Consider the following 22,343-nt stretch of genomic DNA (forward strand, 5'->3'; position numbering starts at 1 on the left):
AGCATAAAATACACAATTTTAATGGAATAATTTAACATATTTTGTTTAAAAACAAAGTACAGAAAAGTCCAATGGGGTCAATATCAGAAATCTCATGTGACCTCTGAATCTCACCTTGTTTAGTGAACACTTACCCTTTATATGACCAGGGATGGATGTATGATGTAGAGAGTGCTATTCTATGACAATTTGCAATTGGTCTTCATTTTTTTTTATTATTTGTGTTATTTTAATTAGGTTCTTAATTAGGTCCAGTTTTAGAATTTCACATGCTATCTGGTTGCTAGGGTCCAATTTAACCTAGCAACCTGGACCCCCCCCCCCCCCCCCCCCAGGCCACTGGAGTTTGAATATAGCTTCTCACCAGGGTCAGACTGGGCCGTCGGGACACCGGGAAAAATCCCGGTGGGCCCCGGCAGCCCATTCCGAACTTTGCCGGCGTTCCCCCTACTGCCTGTTCCTCCCCTGACGCGTTTAATTTATACGTGCTCGGGAAGGACGTCAGGTGGGGGCCCTGCAGGGGGGGGGTTAGGGGGGCCCCTGAGGGGGTAGGGGACACGGCTGGCTGGGGAACCTGCAGGGCCCCTGGGGCGGGAGCCCGGTGGGCCCTGCATCCCCCAGTCTGACTCTGCTTCTCACACAAGCGATCATGATCTGAAAGAGTTCATTGCTCTGTGGCCGAGCAAAAACAACCCATAAACTTTACATGCTTTATAAACGGCAACATTGTCGGACTTTCTACTGAAACGTCATCGACGAACCCTACGGCGAACACAGAGGCGCAGACATTTGTACAGACAGAGCAGCTCAGCTGCTATAAATATAATACCAGGCGGTCTCTCGGAGTACAAGACACAAAGAATTGACCTGCAATTTTCTGCCGAACTTGTACTGAGCAGTTCATAATAAAGGAAAAAGAATGCGGAAATTTTCCACCAAGAGTTTTCTTTCAAAGAAAAAAGTGAATAATCTGTGCCAGAATGATCGAGACATGTCTGGTAGATAAAGATAATGACAGTAATTCTTTCCATGGCTATATGGAAGGTTTCATGCCATTTTAGTCCAATTGCATGAAAATCAGCAGGTTTGCCACCAATGTTCCTTTTCTACCTCTGTCATGGAGTCGGAGTCTTGCGTCATGAGCATATAGGAGCTGACGGCTTCCCTGAGCCCGAGGCTTACCGGGCAATCTTCGTTTAACTTGTCCTCTTTGTTAAACAGGTCCAAACTGGGAAGAACAAGAAGGTGACAAAGTAAATTTCCATTCTGGGTTGTCCACCTTTTAGTTTACTTTTAGAATCATGTAGAGAGTGATAATTTGCAATTGGTCTACATTTTTTATTATTTGTGTGAAGGTAAAAATGTTATCATTATCTATCTGAAAATCTATGTACTGAGTCTATCTGTATTTCTGCATACTAATATCTGTCTATCTATCTGTCTATCTCTGTATTGATCTTTCTGTGTCTATCTGTTTGTGTCTATCTCCATACACTATCTATTTGTTTATCTACAATATCTACAGTACATTAGTCATGAACAACCAGTAACATACTAATATCTATCTATGTATGTATGTATCTATCTATCTATTTGTGTCTATCTGTATCTATCAACATCTATCTCTCTCCCTCTCTATCTGTGTCTATCAGTCTGATTGTATCTATCTATCTATCTGTCTGTCTGTCTGTCTCTCTCTATCTATCTATCTATCTATCTATCTATCTATCTGTCTGTCTGTCTCTCTCTATGTATCTATCTATCTATCTATCTATCTATCTATCTATCTATCTATCTATCTATCATCTCTCTACCTATCATCTATCTATCTCTGAATCTATCTATCTATTATCTCTCTATCTATCTGTCTGTGTCTATCTACATACACTATCCATTTGTTTATCTACAATATTATAAATAACCAGTAACATACTAATATATATTTATCTATCTATCTATCTGTGTCTATCTGTATCTATCTGTATCTATCAACATCTATCTATCTCTCTCCCTCTCTATCTGTGTATCTATCTATCAGTCTGATTGAATCTATCTATCTATCTATCTATCTATCTATCTGTCTATCATCTATCTATCTATCTATCTATCATCTCTCTCTTTGTGTATCTATCTATCTGTGTATATTTGTCTGTGTCTATCTGAATCTATCTCCATACACTATTTATTTTTTTATCTACAATATCTACATTATCCATGAATTACCAGTAACATACTATATATCTATATGTAGGTATCAGTTATAATCTGCATATTGTGTAACCAATCTTAATTGAGATTTTAAGCTTACATTTCACACACAACATGGCAACTCCCGCTTGGCATAAGAACATTTACCTGTCGAGCTCCTTCCAGTTGAGGGTTGGCTTTCTGACAACGATGGGTTCCGACGGCCTTTGGATGACGGGGTTTGAAACCCTTTGCACAACGCACGCCTCTCTTAAAGTGCAACAAATCCCATCTGCCACTTCTGTGAGACCAAAGAATGAAAAAAAAATCAAAATGGCAGCTAGAGAGAAAGAGGAATCCCCCAAACTGTCAGGAAATCGGCTTCACAAACCTTGTAGCCGTCATAATGAAGTTAAAACCCCGACTTACCTGAATAGTAATCCACCATGTCTTGGAGTGTAGCGAATGTCAGGCGCGGGGCGATGTAAAACCAGCCATTGTCCAACTGGTGGATACGGTAATGCTTGATGGAATCCCTTGAGCTCTGGCTTGTTTTCCTTATTGACAAAGTATAACTTCCTGTGGGGGAAAGGGAGAGAACATTGAGGAACATGAAAAAAAAATATACATTTTCATGTCTCTGCAGAGTTAATGGGGTTGTGACCCTTGACCCAGGAAACAAGTACAACCAATAGTGGAGCTTTAGCTGTGGGACAGTCTATTGGTGAAGGCCAAGGTCTAAACCATGATCCATCATATGACCAAATCATATAAGCCATATAAGTCCATACATGGAGGCCAAGGATCTTCAGATCCTTGGGTTGTTCTTCCAGTAGGCCCGAGAGCAGGGTTCTGGGTAAAAACATGTGTTTCCTGCACTAGATATTCTTGGAACTGAAAATAATATCTCAAATAACAATGTTTCCAACTGTCTATATCCTCCGTATTAGGTACCTGTGGCCCCAGCCAATTATTGGACATCACAAAGGGACTTCAAACAAAATGTTCTGACAGCTCTTAGCCATAATAATGGGAATGCGCTCATTTGTCTGTATATGTAGGCCCTTTGCTGGCCCTTTAATCTGAATTTTAAGATCCTTTTCAGTAGAAAAAGTAGAAGACTGTACTACACAGCACTGTGAGAAGAGACTATAAAATTCTTAAAAACCCCAGATGCACCTGTTGAGATGACTGCCGGCTGGCTTCCTGTCCCTACTGCGGGCAAGGCATCATTTCCCCCACTCACAACACATTATTTGTGGCAGGTGTGGGGGCATCCTGCATTCAGACAATAACATTATTTGTCTCTTAAATGTAGCCCTAGGGGGGTTCTCTAAGGAATGTGTGGTCTTTGACTCTGAAGACACACACACACAATGCATGGGGATGCCAAATATGCACCCACGAGCTTCCTCTATATAAACCATTACAGCTTGAGTTTTAAGATCCCTAGGGAAGGGACTGGGGCTGTGGGATAGCAGGTATAGTAGGGAGAGATGGTGCCTATAGTAGCAGTGGGGGATAATAGCCTCTGGGAAGGGACTGGGGCTGTGGGATAGCAGGTATAGTAGGGAGAGATAGTGCCTATAGTAGCAGTGGGGGGATAATAGCCTCTGGGAAGGGACTGGGGCTGTGGGATAGTAGGTATAGTAGGGAGAGATGGTGCCTATAGTAGCAGTGGGGGGATAATAGCCTCTGGGAAGGGACTGGGGCTGTGGGATAGCAGGTATAGTAGGGAAAGATGGTGCCTATAGTAGCAGTGAGGGGATAATAGCCTCTGGGAAGGGACTGGGGCTGTGGTATAGCAGGTATAGTAGGGAGAGATGGTGCCTATAGTAGCAGTGGGGGGATAATAGCCTCTGGGAAGGGACTGGGGCTGTGGGATAGCAGGTATAGTAGGGAGAGATGGTGCCTATAGTAGCAGTGGGGGGATAATAGCCTCTGGGAAGGGACTGGGGCTGTGGGATAGCAGGTATAGTAGGGAGAGATGGTGCCTATAGTAGCAGTGGGGGGATAATAGCCTCTGGGAAGGGACTGGGGCTGTGGGATAGCAGGTATAGTAGGGAGAGATGGTGCCTATAGTAGCAGTGGGGGGATAATAGCCTCTGGGAAGGGACTGGGGCTGTGGGATAGCAGGTATAGTAGGGAGAGATGGTGCCTATAGTAGCAGTGGGGGGATAATAGCCTCTGGGAAGGGACTGGGGCTGTGGGATAGCAGGTATAGTAGGGAGAGATGGTGCCTATAGTAGCAGTGGGGGGATAATAGCCTCTGGGAAGGGACTGGGGCTGTGGGATAGCAGGTATAGTAGGGAGAGATGGTGCCTATAGTAGCAGTGGGATAATAGCCTCTGGGAAGGGACTGGGGCTGTAGGATAGCAGGTATAGTAGGGAGAGAAGGTGAGCATACAGAAAAAATGGTGCAAAATCCGAAAAATATAAAATCAGGGAAATCCATTATGCATTATATATTGGTGGGACCATCAAGATACAATGTAAACTGAGGGGAAAAAAGGCATGTAAATTTGAGGTTTGGCAGTACAATATTTATGATACCCTTACCACTTCTCGTCTCACTTTCCCGGATCAAGAAGGAGCCGCTCTGGTTAGAGTTTACCATCAGCAGTTCTTCTGCTTTCTCCCTGTTGATGCCCCGGTACAGCCACCTGCCAAAACGGGAACTTGTGGTTAAAAGCCCGGTCCCAGTTTATCCAACACACAGATATTTATGGGCCATTAAACCCAACACTAGAATCCTTGTGACAAGCACACTGGGGGTTAAAAGGGAATTTTGTGGGTTACCAGGAGCATAAAATCAGTACTAATGCAGATATAGTAGACTGGGGGGAAGGATATAGCAGGGCACGGTATGAATGGGTTTATATATGTGTCACCCAACTACTCTTCACTTCATGTTTAAAGGCCACATTTAACTAAAACTTCCCCCTCCCCAATCTTGTAGGAAATAATGAATAATACAGGGTGCTGGTTTCACTCTGGGCTAAAAGTGGCCCCTTTATTAGATCCACTGTCTGTGCTTCAAATGAGGGGTGGGCGTGTTCTAATGGTCCCTGCTAGAAGTACAGTAGGAAAGGGATAGCCAATCACAGCCTTGAATTCACACAAAAAAAGACAGGCATCAGTTCCCTATCAGGTCAGCCTAGTAGGGAATGGGCTTCTATGCTACAATGCAGTGTGCTAAGTGCCACCGCCCCCCCATTAAGTACAACTCCCAGCACCTCACAGGGCATTTTTTTAAAGCTAGAAGTGGGTGTAACTATTCTATACCTCAAGCTAAGAGCTGAGCTACACCACTGTGTAAAGGTTACTAAGTGTAGGAATCTATTAACGCTGGCACTGGGCTAAACCAAAATACTCTAATAGACGGTTACAGTAGGTTGTAGAAAGGCCAATTGTAAGCAACTTTTAATTGTTTTTTTCTTTATATATAATTTTTCAGCTATTTGCCTTCTTCTTCTGACTCTTTCCAGTTTTCAAATAGGGGTCACTGACCCCGGCAACCAAAAAAAATTATTGCTCTGGGATGCTAAAATGTAATTATTATTGTTACTATTTATTACTCATCTTTCTGTTCAGACCCTCTCCTATTCATATTCCAGTCTCTCATTTAAACCACTTCTGGTTGCTAAGGTAATTTGGACCCTAGCGACCAAATAGATGCTGAAATTTTAAACTGGAGAACTGCTGAACAAAGAGTGAAATAATTAAAAAAACACAAATAAAAAATGAAGACCAATGGCAAATTGTCTCAGAATATTACTCTCTGTATAATACAAAGGTAAACAGGTGGGGAGGCAGAAAACTGGGGTAACAGATTGGACTAAAAAAGGTTATGGAAGCTTACAAGGGTGGCAGTAAGTCACTGACTCAAGGAATGGGCCGGACTAAAACACTTTAATGATGGCATTATACTGTGAAAAGGGATCTTTCTTTGCGTTATGGTTTTAGAGGTTTTTGACACTGGGTTTTGTGCGACAATATGAAAAAGTTGCAGTTATCGCGCAACAAGTCGCAAAAGTTGCAGTTTTCACTACTTTTTTTCCTTTGTGCTTTTTCAGTTCAGATCTTTTTATTAATGCCATTCAAAGAAATTAGTTTTTTTTGTGGTATCAAACAAATATAAGCAGGGTCGGACTGGCGGCCGGCAGGTGCCCCCCTAACCCCCCTCGCAGGGTTCCCCACCCAACGTCCTCCCCTGAGCGCAGAAATTTAACGCGTCAGGGGAGGAGCAGTCAGGCAGGGGGTGTGCCGGCAAGGGTCGGGTCTGGGCCGCCGGGGCCCACCGAGGTTATTCCCGGTGTCCCGGCGGCCCAGTCCGACCCTGAATATAAGTTTTAGTTAATGACCCCCATGATGTAGCTTCTGCCTCACTTACCTATTGCACACTTTGGCCACATAATTTGTTGGTAGGTAGCACTCGTGTCCTGTAGATAGCGAGGAGACTTTTAGCCAATCCCCATCTCTGTGTAACAGAAATACAAAAAAATAGAAAAGAGAGAAAAAAATTTAAGTTTTACATTTGAAAACCACAAACCATATGTTGGTGGGAGGCAGAGACAAAGGTGTTAGAAGACATTCTCTTAAAGGTAAAGTGTCACCGTATAGTGAAAAATATAGATGGAAAATATATGTATGTGACCATATAAAGGCACAAGGCTGCAGGCTGAGTTATACAGGGAACTCTGAGTATCACTCATGTATTATAAGGGATAATGTACCCCCCTACTGTAAATGATAAGGATATTAGCAGTCACTGAGGGGTTCTGTGCCCATATAAAGGCACAAGGCTGCAGGCTGAGTTATACAGGGAACTCTGAGTATCACTCATGTATTATAAGGGATAATGTACCCCCCTACTGTAAATGATAAGGATATTAGCAGTCACTGAGGGGTTCTGTGCCCATATAAAGGCACAAGGCTGCAGGCTGAGTTATACAGGGAACTCTGAGTATCACTCATGTATTATAAGGGATAATGTACCCCCCTACTGTAAATGATAAGGATATTAGCAGTCACTGAGGAGTTCTGTGCCCATATAAAGGCACAAGGCTGCAGGCTGAGTTATACAGGGAACTCTGAGTATCACTCATGTATTATAAGGGATAATGTACCCCCTACTGTAATATGGGTAGGGGGTGCCATAGTGTTTCCCTTAGACAGTACAGTATGGGGGTACAGCTTATTGTGTGCCCAGAACATTCCTTCTCTGTATATTTGTATTTATACATATGGGTAGGGGGTGCCATAGTGTTTCCCTTAGACAGTACAGTATGGGGGTACAGCTTATTGTGTGCCCAGAACATTCCTTCTCTGTATATTTGTATTTATACATATGGGTAGGAGGTGCCATAGTGTTTCCCTTAGAACATTCCTTCTATGTATTTTTATATATATATTTATCTAGCGTTGTCCAGTTAGACCACCCTGCAGACTAATTCTGTGCAACAGACCAGCTATAACAGAAGTTACATTGTGGTCAGGCAGGCTGAGGGCCTTACAGAGATTGCCAAGGGAGTGTAAACTTGTTATTTGTAACCCGTCCTGCTATAGGCAGACTATGTGCGTATGTGGTCACTTACTCAGAGAGGATGTTTAGCTGCTCTCCGAAACGAATGCTGAGATCTGTTTGGCCTCCAAGCGGGAAATTGTACAAAGCCACAAAGATGCACTTGTCCGCCGCTGCATAGAAAAACAAGATAAAAATGTAACAATGGGTTTCGCACCGAGCAGGTAACAGGACATTCAACTGCACAAATAATAATAGCAAACTGCGTGTAAGGGCGGCAATAGGAAACGCTGCTTGGCTTATATGTCAAGAAAAACAGGCCTCGGTTTGGTGAAAAACATCCTGTACTGGTACCCTGGGTGTTACGGTACTGCCAGATTATATGGGCAATTTATATATATATTCTGCACAAGTTCCTCCTGCATTCATACAGCTGGGAAATAGAACTAACATAATATCATTTAACCGGATACAGTAGAAGCAGAAAAAAATGGTATAAAATCCGGGGAAAATGTAAAATTAGGGAAATGCATTATATATTGGTGGGACCACAAAAAACAGAGTAAAATGCAGAAAAACTTGAAAATGGGCTATGTAACAATAAGTTTTCACTGTATGTATTGGGATGTACAATATATAGGATGAGCCTGTCATATTGTTTCCCTTAGACAGTACAGCTTATTGTGTGCCCAGAACATTCCTTCTCTGTATATTTGTATTTATACATATGGGTAGGGGGTGCCATAGTGTTTCCCTTAGACAGTACAGTATGGGGGTACAGCTTATTGTGTGCCCAGAACATTCCTTCTCTGTATATTTGTATTTATACATATGGGTAGGGGGTGCCATAGTGTTTCCCTTAGACAGTACAGTATGGGGGTACAGCTTATTGTGTGCCCAGAACATTCCTTCTCTGTATATTTGTATTTATACATATGGGTAGGAAGCGCCATAGTGTTTCCCTTAGACAGTACAGTATGGGGGTACAGCTTATTGTGTGCCCAGAACATTCCTTCTCTGTATATTTGTATTTATACATATGGGTAGGAGGTGCCATAGTGTTTCCCTTAGACAGTACAGTATGAGGGTACAGCTTATTGTGTGCCCAGAACATTCCTTCTCTGTATATTTGTATTTATACATATGGGTAGGAGGTGCCATAGTGTTTCCCTTAGACAGTACAGTATGGGGATACAGCTTATTGTGTGCCCAGAACATTCCTTCTCTGCATATTTGTATTTATACTCACTCACCTGACTCTCTGGCTTGGTTTCTATCCAGGTTGGTTAGACTGGCCTCAATAGCGCTGTACCCTTTCTTACAAGGAATGTTCCCCATCCCAAATGGAATTCCACTGTTTATAAAAAGTTGTCAAGCCAGGAACCTGGGAAAAAAGCAGAGAGGGGGTTAAATAAGCAACTAATTTATATATACTGCTTTATTAGCCATAGTTCCAACAATATCTAGGAAAGTAAATAAGTATTCACCACAATTAATCTGATCGTTAAGTTCACCCTGACAACCCACTGCCATTTTCCTGGCTTTAATGAGGCACTGTGCCCACACACAAACCCAGAGCGCACATCAGCCAATGAATGAATGGAGGCGGGTCTATTACTCCCACACTTCCTGTTTCAGTCAAAACTGCATTTTTTTTCCTGCCAGGAGTTCAGTGAGGGCAATTAGAAAAGATGGGGTGGGTGTAAGGTCATGTGATGCCATTGGCACCTACTCTCATTTCCCTCCATCTTACCTACTGGGCCCCACAGCAGAATCTCCTTGGGGTCCTATAAACTTTAGAAAAAATATAAAGTGATGTAAACCCTATTGTAAAATAAAAGGATATTATAAAATATTGTAAATCTCTGAGGAGTTCCATGACTGTGTAAAGGCACGTGACCAAAGGCCGAGTGCTTCAATACAGGTCATGGAACTCTGAGGTGAATTCTAATATCCTTATTTTTACATTATTTATTACAATACACAAGTTTCAATGACACAATTACATCACTAAACATTGTTTATAACCGATGATATATATTATTTACAGTATATTCACGGCTCATGTATATTATATTGATATTGCCCATTAGTCAGTTCCTCACAGGTATCTCTGCACCGCTGCCCTCCTAGAAATCACATGGTCCATCTTATTAAAGGTTTGACTACTATTCTGACAAAATTTCATTTACAGGTATGGGACCCATTATCCAGAATGCTCAGGACCTGGGGTTTTCCGTATAAGATTCCATAATAAGGATCTCCTACCTAAAGTCTGCTAAAAACATTATTTAAACAGTAATTAAACCCAATAGGGCTGTTCTGCCCCCAATAAGGGGTAATTATATCTTAGTTGGGATCAAGTACAGGTACTGTTTTATTATTACAGAGAAAAGGGAATCATTTAACCATTAAATAAACCCAATAGGGCTGTTCTGCCCCAATAAGGGGTAATTATATCTAAGTTGGGATCAAGTACAGGTACTGTTTTATTATTACAGAGAAAAAGGGAATCATTTAACCATTAAATAAACCCAATAGGGCTGTTCTGCCCCAATAAGGGGTAATTATATCTTAGTTGGGATCAAGTACAGGTACTGTTTTATTATTACAGAGAAAAAGGGAATCATTTAACCATTAAATAAACCCAATAGGGCTGTTCTGCCCCCAATAAGGGGTAATTATATCTTAGTTGGGATCAAGTACAGGTACTGTTTTATTATTACAGAGAAAAGGGAATCATTTAACCATTAAATAAACCCAATAGAGCTGTTCTGCCCCCAATAAGGGGTAATTATATCTTAGTTGGGATTAAGTACAGGTACTGTTTTAGTATTACAGAGAAAAGGGAATCATTTAACCATTAAATAAACCCAATAGGACTGTTCTGGCCCCAGTAAGGCGTAATTCTGAGATGTGGTTCAGCACCCCTACATTAAGTTGAAGGTCTGGGGGGGGTCCATTCTTTTCTCATTATATCACCATAGAAAATAAATAGAGTTGTCAGGAAATGTCCTAGAATTTATCATTTCTTTCCTAGTATTTCAACCTTTTCCAACCTTCCAACCTTTTTCTTTTCCACAACTTGGGGGAGTTTATCAAAATGCAGCTGCAGGACTTTCCCAGAGACTTCAATTGTCATACATTTCCCAAAATTTTGGTCAGTTTTGGAGTGGATGTGGAAGTGCTTGGTTTTAGAGGATAGGACTGTGGACTGGCAGCCTACAGGAGGCTCTGTATAGCAGTACACCTGGGTTTTATAGAACCAAAACTTGCCCCCAAGTCAGGAATTCAAAAATAATTAACTGGTTTGGGGGCACTGAGAGCAACACCCAAGGGGTTGGGGAGCACCGTGTTGCCCCTGGGCCACTGGTTGGGGATCCCTGGCGCAGAGTAACTGCAATGGAGAAGCTTAGCACCCATGGCAACTGTTCTTGTGGAAAAGCAGAATATTTTCCGACCTTCGATGCGCCGTCAGCCGATACAATTGGTTTGAGAACGGAAGGAACAAATAAAATATGCAGCGTCAGTCCCGGTATAACTGCCAGTAAATTCTCATTTGCTCCGTACCAATGAATTGCAATAAAGAACATGAAAACCATCAAAGGCACTGTCATGAACCTGCTTCTTGCCAAAACATAGATTGACTGTAGATACAAGAACTTTCCAACCACAGGCCCCCGGGAGCAGAAGAAAAGAAAGCAAAGACTAGAACGAGCCATTTCTGCCAGAATTCAGTTTAATGACTATGGCGTTTATATTTACACTTTAGCATGTTTTTTTAATAACAATTGGTAAATGGATGATAAACCCCAATTTCTACATTAGTTTTTAACTCCCATTTATTGGCATATAATTGATTCAATAATACCCAGTATAATGCATGATGCAATAATGTACCCAGAACATTCCTTATCTGTATATTTGTATTTATACATATGGGTGGGGGTATATATATATATATATATATATATATATATATATATATATATATATATATATATAGGTTTGGGGTCCATTATCCAGAAAGATCCAAATTACAGAAAGCCCACCTTTCACGGAGCTTTTTTTAAGCAAATATTCCTACTTTATTTAAGTACCTGTACTTGATCCCAGCGAAGATAGAACAAATCCATACCGGAGGCAAAACAGTCCTATTGTGTTTAATTAATGTTTAAATTATTTTTTAGTAGACTGCGTTATTGAGAGCCAAATAACTGAAAGGCCACTTATCCAGAAAACCCCAGCTCCTAAACATTCTGGATAAGAGATCCAATACCCGAGTATGAAGGTGCTTGGCACAACACAGGACTTATTATCAAGAACCAAAGTGGGCTTGTGACCATGCCCTAAAAAGCAAATATACAAGTATGGGATCCCTTATCCGGAAACCCATTATCCAGAAAGCTCTGAATTACGGAAAGCCCATCCCCCATAGACTCCATTTTAATCAAATAATATAGAATTTTAAAACTGATTCCCTTTTCTCTGTAGTAATAAAACAGTACATTTTAATTGATCCCAACTAAGATATAAATAATCCTTGTTGGATGCAAAACAATCCTATGGGGTTTAAATAATGTTTTATTGCTTTTTTAGTAGACTTAAGGTATAGAGTTCCAAATTATGGAAAGATCCCTTATCCGGAATACCCTTGGTCCCGAGCATTCTGGATAATGGGTCCTATACCTGTATATAAATGCTACAGAACAAGCAATTCATCACTTTTTAAAAAAAATAAAAACATTTTTTGTGGAAACCAGAAGAAAGGTATAGTTAAAGCAAGAGAGATCCTCATGTCGAACAAGAATCCCGCTGTGGTTGGGCAACTTGCCACCTTTTTTCTAAGATAAATCTAAATTCCTAGTCTTTCTACATTTGGTTACAAGGCTATTATCTGATTATATAAGATATGGCACCCATTACCCAGAATGCTCAGTTCCTGGGGTTTTCCAGATAAGGGGTCTTTCTGTAATTGGGAATAATTAAGTTCTATTAAAAAATCATTGTTTGTCTGAAATAAAGATTAATTATAACTTCTTTAGATTTATTTAGAGGGCTAAATCTGAATTTCATTGCCATCTAATGAGTAGCTAAACTAATTCCCACATGTCCAGGTCCCAACAAATTGTGAGAAATACACTGATAAATGCACGATAATAAAACTTTGGATACCTTGGGAATTTGACTACAATTATTTCCCCTGATTTTACGCTTTCCCTTACTTTACACATTAAAACATTTTCATAGCACAGCCTTTTTGGAGATGAATTCAAGAATTTCCATCCATTTAACCCCAATATAAAACACTAATATATATATATATATGCACACAAAAATCAGCAAATAAAATACATGCACTTTTTGTCCTAAATCTTGGACTAATTTAAACATTTTTTAGTAATTTCGGTGCTCGGGCATTTATCTTTTTTTTTTTTCTTCCTCCCCTCAAAATATGCCGACCGACTTGCACAGGTTAAGCCACTTCCTGACAGAAAAGGAATAAAAATAGGCCAATCGGTTAGCAGATTTTGTTGCCGCATCTTTTTTTTAGTAAACCTTAATTTACAAATTAAAAATGTATTTTTGTAATTTGATGATTTATACATCTGTATAAGTTGGACACATTCTCAGCACCCTAATCTTTTTGTTCTGTTCACTTTCCTGTAAAAAATGACAATCGGGGACAGTGACCTTAATGATATAATGGGTGTCTACTGACAGAGGCAGCCGCCATGCTTGCTGATTTCTTTGGCGAGATGCTGACAATCAGAAAAATAAGGGGCTGATTTACTATGTGTTGATTTGTCAGGCACTGGAAAATTGGTTGAATTGCATTCATTTTAACTCGATGCTAGTTCATTTTCAGGGTTAAGGGTGAAGCCACACAGAGCTACTTAGTAGCAGCTACTTGTCACGGCTACTAAACGCCAGAAAATCCCCTGCCATAGACAATACTGAGAATTGCCTCTGCTAAACACACATAGAGACAATTATCAGTAAGAGCATTGTCTGTTTTAGTAGCCGTGACAAGTAGCTGCTACTAGTAGCTCTGTGTGTCTTCACCCAAATTTTGTCCAACGCGGGGACTAATCGCAGAGACTTTTCTTCCATAGGATATAATAGAAGTCGCCACGATTAAACGTTTGCAAGTTTTCACTGTGTGGATAAGTCGCCACGATTAGTCACTGTGACTAATCGCCACATGTGTCTTCCCCTTAAGGGTGAGGACACACAGAGCTACTAGTAGCAGCTACTTGTCGTGGCTACTAAAACAGACAATGCTGATCATTTACTGATAATTGTCTCTACGTGTGTTTAGCAGAGGCAATTCTCAGTATTATCTATGGCAGGGGATTTTCTGGAGTTTAGTAGCCGTGACAAGTAGCAGCTACTAAGTAGCTCAGAGTGTCTTCACTCTAACACAAAACTAAAGACATTCTGGTTTGATAAATAAATGTCACATTTTACAGTCAGGAAACGATTAAAAAATACGATAAGAATCAAAACTAGTCCTTAATTATTGTGCGCAAATATATTTATATCTATCTCTAAAAAGATACAAATACAGTAAAGAGCAACACTATGTTGCAAATAAATGTGCTTTTTGGTTTATAATAAAGATTTAGAAAACAGGTTATTGAAAAATGTATATTTTGCAATGTAAATAAATGGAATTTTTGAAAATAAAAAAGGATTATTAAATGTAGTTCTTGGCACAGTCAGAACGTTCTATGTAAGGATATATAAATGGTATGTATGAACTATTTTCCAAATCATAGTTGGATACTCTCTTAATGTACGACAAAATACTCTTAAGGTCCCCATACACGTGAAGATTCACTCGCTTGGTGAGTAAGGCATAAGCGAAAGAACAAGTCTAGTACGAGTAAGGCATAAGCGAGAGAACAAGTCTAGTACGAGTAAGGCATAAGCGAGAGAACAAGTCTAGTACGAGTAACTTACGAGGGGTAACTTACAGACACAAATAGGCAAATATAAGGGCTGTATGTCACAGTGGGTGACATTACAGTATAAGTGCCAGTTCCCAGATTAGGTGCTGGGCGAGTGCTCCAAAAGGTAGTCTTTAACCTTAGTTTTAAAAAGACTGGGGGAGGATTCTCTCCGGAGGCATAAGCAAGAGAACAAGTCTAGTACGAGAAAGGCATAAGCAAGAGAACAAGTCTAGTACAAGTAAGGTATAAGCAAGAGAACAAGTCTAGTACGAGTAAGGCATAAGCAAGAGAACAAGTCTATTACGAGTAAGGCATAAGCAAGAGAACAAGTCTAGTACGAGTAAGGCATAAGCAAGAGAACAAGTCTAGTACAAGTAAGGCATAAGCAAGAGAACAAGTCTAGTACGAGTAAGGCATAAGCAAGAGAACAAGTCTAGTACGAGTAAGGCATAAGCAAGAGAACAAGTCTAGTACGAGTAAGGCATAAGCAAGAGAACAAGTCTAGTACGAGTAAGGCATAAGCAAGAGAACAAGTCTAGTACGAGTAAGGCATAAGCAAGAGAACAAGAGGCAGCCAGAGAAGCAGGATCCCAGTTACTGACAGTATCAGTCTGACAGCACTTTACGCCCATGCACACCTCACTGGGGTCTCTTTCTTAGTCACAACAAACCTCTCAACTCCTGCAAGGTCTCCTAGAGACATCCCCAGATCCCCTGCTAATCTCGGCTTTACTCATGAATGCTTTCAGTTCTAGTGAGAAATGCCTGCTACATAACAAGGGGTTGCCTCTCAATGATTAGTCTTGCTCAGGATTCTCTGAAAATGTAAGATGGAACCTGGGGAACCCAGACCAGACAGATTTATTCATAGTCATCACCATTAACACAAATAATGGCACTACGTAACTGGACCTTGATGGGAAGATGGGTCTACTACATAACATTACAGTAATACAGGCCTTCTTTACCAGTGTTGGACTGGCCCACCAGGAAAACTCCCAGTAGGCCCAGGGGTCAGTGGGCCCTCCTGCTCCTGACCATTTGGCCTGCTTCATGGTCATTCCTTATTTCTGAATGGGAACATAGAGGAGAAATAGATGGAAGGATAGATGCTAGCATGTAAATAATAGAGACTAGGAGAATAAAGAGGTTGGGTGAGGAAAGGAAGAAAAATAGTTTGGAAAGTGGGCCTAGGGTCTAAGGTTTTCTGGTGGGCCCCTGGGGTCCCAGTCCAACACTGTTCTTTACTATTGAACTGATTTAATGCCTTTCTGTTGCTGAATGGCTGGGGTTGTACAATAGAAGTAGTGCTGCAGAATACATATGTCTATGAAGATTTTCATTCATCCAGGTCATGGTATATCTAGTATAAATAAATCTAAAGCAACTGGACTTGTTAAGTAATCACTGAAGACGTTTCACTACTCATCTGAGCAGCTTCTTCAGTTCACCTCTCTGAAGAGTTACAAAGTGCCATTGTGATTGGATTAGTGGAAGAGTATATATGCTGAGAATTTCCCATACCACTCAGTTGCTTTAGATTTATTTATACTAGATATACTGCAGACTACAGTGTTGCACACACAGACCGGTAAGGCTGACCTCAAATTGAAAGCATAATCACTGGGGGGCAGAATGTTAGGTACCCACCAGTGATTAAAATTGTTTACGGGAGACCAGTTTATTGAAGACTGAACTATTCTGTGAGTTCATAGTCGACGGCACCTGTTATCCACCCCGAGATAAACTGAAACTACATTGCAAAACTCCCAGAATTCTCTCGTACAACAGAATATCATGTTTAATACCACAAACAGTGCTCCGTAGCCGGCGTCATGTAAAGTATTTAAACATAAATGCTGTTTCTTAGAAAAAGGGAAGACTCTCTCTTTCATGTGTTTGCTACCCGTTCTGCAGAAAGGAAGTTTCCCCTGACCCCACTACTGATTAGTTGCTATGGGTTACTAGACCCTGGGGAAACTTTGTAGCTTAGAATTGCATCAAACCATAAGATTTTATAAAAAACTTCCAGTCCAAAAAAAAAAAGAAGGCCGCTTCGAAACAATTAAAGCTGAGTTTCCATCATCACAATGGCAAATAAACTAAATACAATTGTGAATATAAAAAAAATCCATGTTAAAAATATTAGAAAGGTCTATTAAATTCTAAGTGATAAATCAATTATTTCTGGATTTATTAAACCCTCGAAAACATTCGGCTCCCCACGTAGATTAAGCTTTCTAAATCCATGCAACTTAGTTACCATCAAGTACCAGGTACTGACCCAGAGACGTAAATCTTTATTACAACTAACTGCAGGTATGGGACCTGTTATCCAGAATGCGCGGGAACTGGGGTTTTCTGGATACGGGATCTTTCTGTAATTTCGATCTCCATACTATAAATCTACTAAAAACTCTTTTAAAGATTAAATACCCAATAAGATTGTTCTGACCCAATAAGGGGTAATTATATCTTAGTTGGGATCAAGTACAGGTACTGTTTTATTATTACAGAGAAAAGGGAATCATTTAACCATTAAATAAACCCAATAGGGCTGTTCTGCCCCAATAAGGGGTAATTATATCTTAGTTGGGATCAAGTACAGGTACTGTTTTATTATTACAGAGAAAAGGGAATCATTTAACCATTAAATAAACCCAATAGGGCTGTTCTGCCCCAATAAGGGGTAATTATATCTTAGTTGGGATCAAGTACAGGTACTGTTTTATTATTACAGAGAAAAGGGAATCATTTAACCATTAAATAAACCCAATAGGGCTGTTCTGCCCCAATAAGGGGTAATTATATCTTAGTTGGGATCAAGTACAGGTACTGTTTTATTATTACAGAGAAAAGGGAATCATTTAACCATTAAATAAACCCAATAGGGCTGTTCTGCCCCCAATAAGGGGTAATTATATCTTAGTTGGGATCAAGTTCAGGTACTGTTTTATTGTAAAGGAATTCATTTTTAAAAATTAGAATTATTTGCTTATAATGGAGTCTATGGGAGATGGCCTTTCCGTATTTCATTACTGTAACCTGTAACCTAATAACAGCTAGCCATTTCTAATTCCATGCAAATATCCTCCTGTTTCATCCACAGAGATAATATCTTTATATTGTTCCTGATATCCCTTTAGCATGGCTCTGTTCAATTGGAAGCCTGCAGGCTGAATGTGGACCCCAGGGGAGGCTCTATTGGCCCCCCGGAAAGCTCAAGGACTCCATAATTGAATATAATCCTACCGTTGAGCATCAGAAATATACAATAGATACTGGGGAACCTCACGGTGGGCCCAGGCTCTTGCATGCCCCTTTGTAGGAGAATTCCAATCTTTAGGTACTTTTGAGAGCTATAATAACCTTAACATTACTGCAGTAGCTCACCCCACGGGTATGGGATCTCTTATCCAGAAACCCTAGTACTCTCTAGAGCCCTAATGATAATATTTAGTTGGGTTTCTCTTGATAAACAATAGTACTGAATGCAGAAATCACATTGTATTATAAAGATTTAGGACATTTTATATATGATTATAAATAAGTATAGATCGCCTATCCAGAGAGCTCTAAATACATTCATTTTAATCAAACAATTTAATTTTTCCTTTTTCTCTGTATTAATAAAACCTTGTACTTCATGGTAACAGAGCAGCATAAATCTATGTTGGTGGCAAAACAATCCTCTTGGGTTTAAATGTTTTTTAGTGACTTCATGAATGGAAATCCAAATTACGATAGGATCCCTTAGCTGGAAAACCCCAGGTCCAAAGCATTCTGGATCCCCTACCCATATATAATTATATATAAGACATTATAGATCCCCTACCCATATATAATTATATATAAGACATTATAGATCCCCTACCCATATATAATTATATATAAGACATTATAGATCCCCTACCCATATATAATTATATATAAGACATTATAGATCCCCTACCCATATATAATTATATATAAGACATTATAGATCCCCTACCCATATATAATTATATATAAGACATTATAGATCCCCTACCCATATATAATTATATATATAAGACATTATAGATCCGCTTCCCATATATAATTATATATAAGACATTATAGATCCCCTACCCATATATAATTATATATATAAGACATTATAGATCCCCTACCCATATATAATTATATATAAGACATTATAGATCCCCTACCCATATATAATTATATATAAGACATTATAGATCCCCTACCCATATATAATTATATATATAAGACATTATAGATCCGCTTCCCATATATAATTATATATAAGACATTATAGATCCCCTACCCATATATAATTATATATATAAGACATTATAGATCCGCTTCCCATATATAATTATATATATAAGACATTATAGATCCCCTACCCATATATAATTATATATAAGACATTATAGATCCCCTACCCATATATAATTATATATAAGACATTATAGATCCCCTACCCATATATAATTATATAGAACATTTCCAAATCATTATAATACAATGTATTTCCTGCATTCAATTCTTTCAGTGTAACAAAAAAGCAACAACATGGCTGCCTGCGCATAGACAAAAATAAAGCCATTATTTTGGGCCATAGATAACTGGAAATGTCTATTAAAATTCTGATCCTTAAAATCAAATCCACACCCCCAGGACAAACTATGGTAGGCGGCAAAACATATAGCGCAAATAGAAATAGAATTTAACCAAGCGTAAGTACTAGATACGGGGTAGGATGGGGCCCCTGGGACACTAGGAAAAATCCGGCGGGCCCCGGCGGCCCAGTTCCGATCCCTGTTGCTGCTTCTCCTGGCCGCCAATGTCCTCCCCTGACGTGTTTCACTTATGCGCACTAAGGGGAGAATGTTGGGTGGGGGCCCCTGCAGGGGGTTAGGGGGTGCAGCGGGGGACCCTGCAGGGGATGCAGGCAATGCGGCGGCACATTTGGGGGGTATGTGGCCCCTAGGGAAGTAGCCCCGGTGGGCCCTGCACCCCCCAGTCCGACCCTGACTAGATATATACATGTATATAGATTGTAAGCTCTACGGGGCAGGGACCTCCATCCTCTTGTGTCTTTGACTCTTAACTTGTTGCAACGGTATTTATCTTGTATCTATCTGTATTTATTGTTATACTTTGTATTTATCTATTATTATCTTAATAACCCCCTGTTTGTATTAATCTATTCTACTGTACAGCGCTGCGTACATAAGTAGCGCTTTATAAATAAAGATATACATACATGCATACATGTTGTCAAGACTTGATTCTATCATGCATGAATGCCTTTTTTTTTTTAATTCCCCCCACTTTTTCGCATTCTGTATCCCCTATTTCACATGTTGAAAAAATAAAGAATATTTAAAAAAACAAAACAAAACAGAATAGCGTTGGCATTCTACATAAGTTTTTAATACCCATTATTTTTCAAGACCTCAGCAGCAGTACAAAGGGAAACAATAAAATAGATTAAGGGGCCGAAAAAAAAATATAGAAAATGCAGACTTACCTTGGGAGCATATTTTCAGCAGGGTACACTTGGTGGAAAAAGACTGCCGGGAGTATAGCCAGTGTCTGGATATAAATGAAGAGAGATGCGAGTTACACACAGAGTAGGAAGGCACTAGTAAGTGTGAAGTCTCGTGCTACACAGACACCTGTATCTGTGACGTGACACACAGCCAGGCGTGAACTAGAGAAGGAGGGACATGTAGGAGGAGTTGAAAGAGACCCAAACAGGGCAGCCTCTCTGTATATGTCATGGAGAATTGTATTGCTAAATGTTCTAAGGTCACGGAAAGAACATTGTGTTTGTGATACAGGCACCCAGACAGCAGTGTCGCACTGATACCATAGCCTATTCACTCACACACACTCACACACACACACACAGGCCTACATCAGTGACCTTTTAATGTGTAGCCCAAGCACTAAATAACGCGCACTCCGTGCCTCGGACCGAACCTCAGAACCACAAGCGTGTGTTTGGTCATTGACGTAAGGGCATGTTCCATCTCAATGGAGGAGGACGCCCTGTTGGAATAGGCTGTTATATCACACCGATATAAGTTTAAAAGAACAGTAACGCCAAAAATTAAAAAATATAATGTACTATTGCCCTGCAGTGGTAAAACTGTTGTTTGCTTCAAAAACACATAGAAAGTTGATATAAGTACCTTATTGGGTGGCCTGGGGGGCAGCCATTCTAAGCTAGAAAGGGAGGAAAGGCACAGGTAACATAGCAGATAACAGATAAGCTATGTATATCTATGCAGTTTGTCTGGTATCGGCTATGTAACCTGTGCCTTTACTCCCTTTTCAGCTTAAAATGGCTGCCCCCAAGGCTACACAGCAGGGTATTTATATCAACTTTACGTGCTTTTCTGAATAAACACCCCAGCTGTACCAGTGTAGGAACGGCAGCCCCCGGGGCTACACAGCAGGGTATTTATATAAACTATAGTAGGGTTTCTGTAGCAAACACCCCAGCTGTATCAGTGCAGGAATGGCTGCCCCCGGGGCTACACAGCGGGGTATTTATATAAACTATAGTAGGGTTTCTGTAGCAAACACCCCAGCTGTACCAGTGCAGGAATGGCTGCCCCCGGGGCTACACAGCAGGGTATTTATATAAACTATAGTAGGGTTTCTGTAGCAAACACCCCAGCTGTACCAGTGCAGGAATAGCTGCCCCCGGGGCTACACAGTGGGGTATTTATATAAACTATAGTAGGGTTTCTGTAGCAAACACCCCAGCTGTACCAGTGCAGGAATGGCTGCCCCGGGGCTACACAGCGGGGTATTTATATAAACTATAGTAGGGTTTCTGTAGCAAACACCCCAGCTGTACCAGTGCAGGAACGGCTGCCCCCGGGGCTACACAGCGGGGTATTTATATAAACTATAGTAGGGTTTCTGTAGCAAACACCCCAGCTGTACCAGTGCAGGAACGGCTGCCCCCGGGGGCTACACAGCGGGGTATTTATATAAACTATAGTAGGGTTTCTGTAGCAAACACCCCAGCTGTACCGGTGCAGGAATGGCTGCCCCCGGGGCTACACAGCGGGGTATTTATATAAACTATAGTAGGGTTTCTGTAGCAAACACCCCAGCTGTACCGGTGCAGGAATGGCTGCCCCCGGGGCTACACAGCAGGGTATTTATATAAACTATAGTAGGGTTTCTGTAGCAAACACCCCAGCTGTACCAGTGCAGGAATGGCTGCCCCCGGGGCTACACAGCGGGGTATTTATATAAACTATAGTAGGGTTTCTGTAGCAAACACCCCAGCTGTACCAGTGCAGGAATGGCTGCCCCCGGGGGCTACACAGCGGGGTATTTATATAAACTATAGTAGGGTTTCTGTAGCAAACACCCCAGCTGTACCAGTGCAGGAATGGCTGCCCCCGGGGCTACACAGCGGGGTATTTATATAAACTATAGTAGGGTTTCTGTAGCAAACACCCCAGCTGTACCGGTGCAGGAATGGCTGCCCCCGGGGCTACACAGCAGGGTATTTATATAAACTATAGTAGGGTTTCTGTAGCAAACACCCCAGCTGTACCGGTGCAGGAATGGCTGCCCCCGGGGCTACACAGCGGGGTATTTATATAAACTATAGTAGGGTTTCTGTAGCAAACACCCCAGCTGTACCGGTGCAGGAA

General features: G+C 40.7%; 1 protein-coding gene across 1 annotated transcript; it reads right to left on the reverse strand.

Annotated features, from left to right (window-relative positions):
• Positions 1 to 557: 557 nt before the first annotated feature.
• Positions 558 to 20,809, reverse strand: sla2 (Src-like-adaptor 2). Its single transcript, XM_002939567.5, has 8 exons — positions 20,189 to 20,809; positions 8,965 to 9,095; positions 7,785 to 7,884; positions 6,581 to 6,667; positions 4,747 to 4,850; positions 2,617 to 2,766; positions 2,356 to 2,488; positions 558 to 1,228 (listed from the first exon to the last, which is right to left on the reverse strand). The coding sequence occupies exons 2-8, from the start codon at positions 9,047 to 9,049 to the stop codon at positions 1,078 to 1,080; spliced, it is 810 nt and encodes a 269-aa protein (XP_002939613.1). The 5' UTR covers positions 9,050 to 9,095; positions 20,189 to 20,809; the 3' UTR covers positions 558 to 1,077.
• Positions 20,810 to 22,343: the final 1,534 nt, after the last annotated feature.

The sequence above is a fragment of the Xenopus tropicalis genome, chromosome 10, assembly GCF_000004195.4.
Source record: "Xenopus tropicalis strain Nigerian chromosome 10, UCB_Xtro_10.0, whole genome shotgun sequence".
Lineage (NCBI taxonomy): Eukaryota > Metazoa > Chordata > Amphibia > Anura > Pipidae > Xenopus > Xenopus tropicalis.

What these genes read in the sequence shown, in the direction of transcription:
- sla2 (XM_002939567.5), bottom strand. Translation starts at nt 9,049, where the DNA reads ATGGGGAACATTCCTTGTAAGAAAGGGTACAGCGCTATTGAGGCCAGT. An exon ending in AAACCAAGCCAGAGAGTCAG is followed by an intron (nt 7,885 to 8,964) that starts GTGAGTGAGTAT and finishes TTTTCTATGCAG; the next exon opens with CGGCGGACAAGTGCATCTTT. An exon ending in GGAAAGTGAGACGAGAAGTG is followed by an intron (nt 2,767 to 4,746) that starts GTAAGGGTATCA and finishes TTTCCCCCACAG; the next exon opens with GAAGTTATACTTTGTCAATA.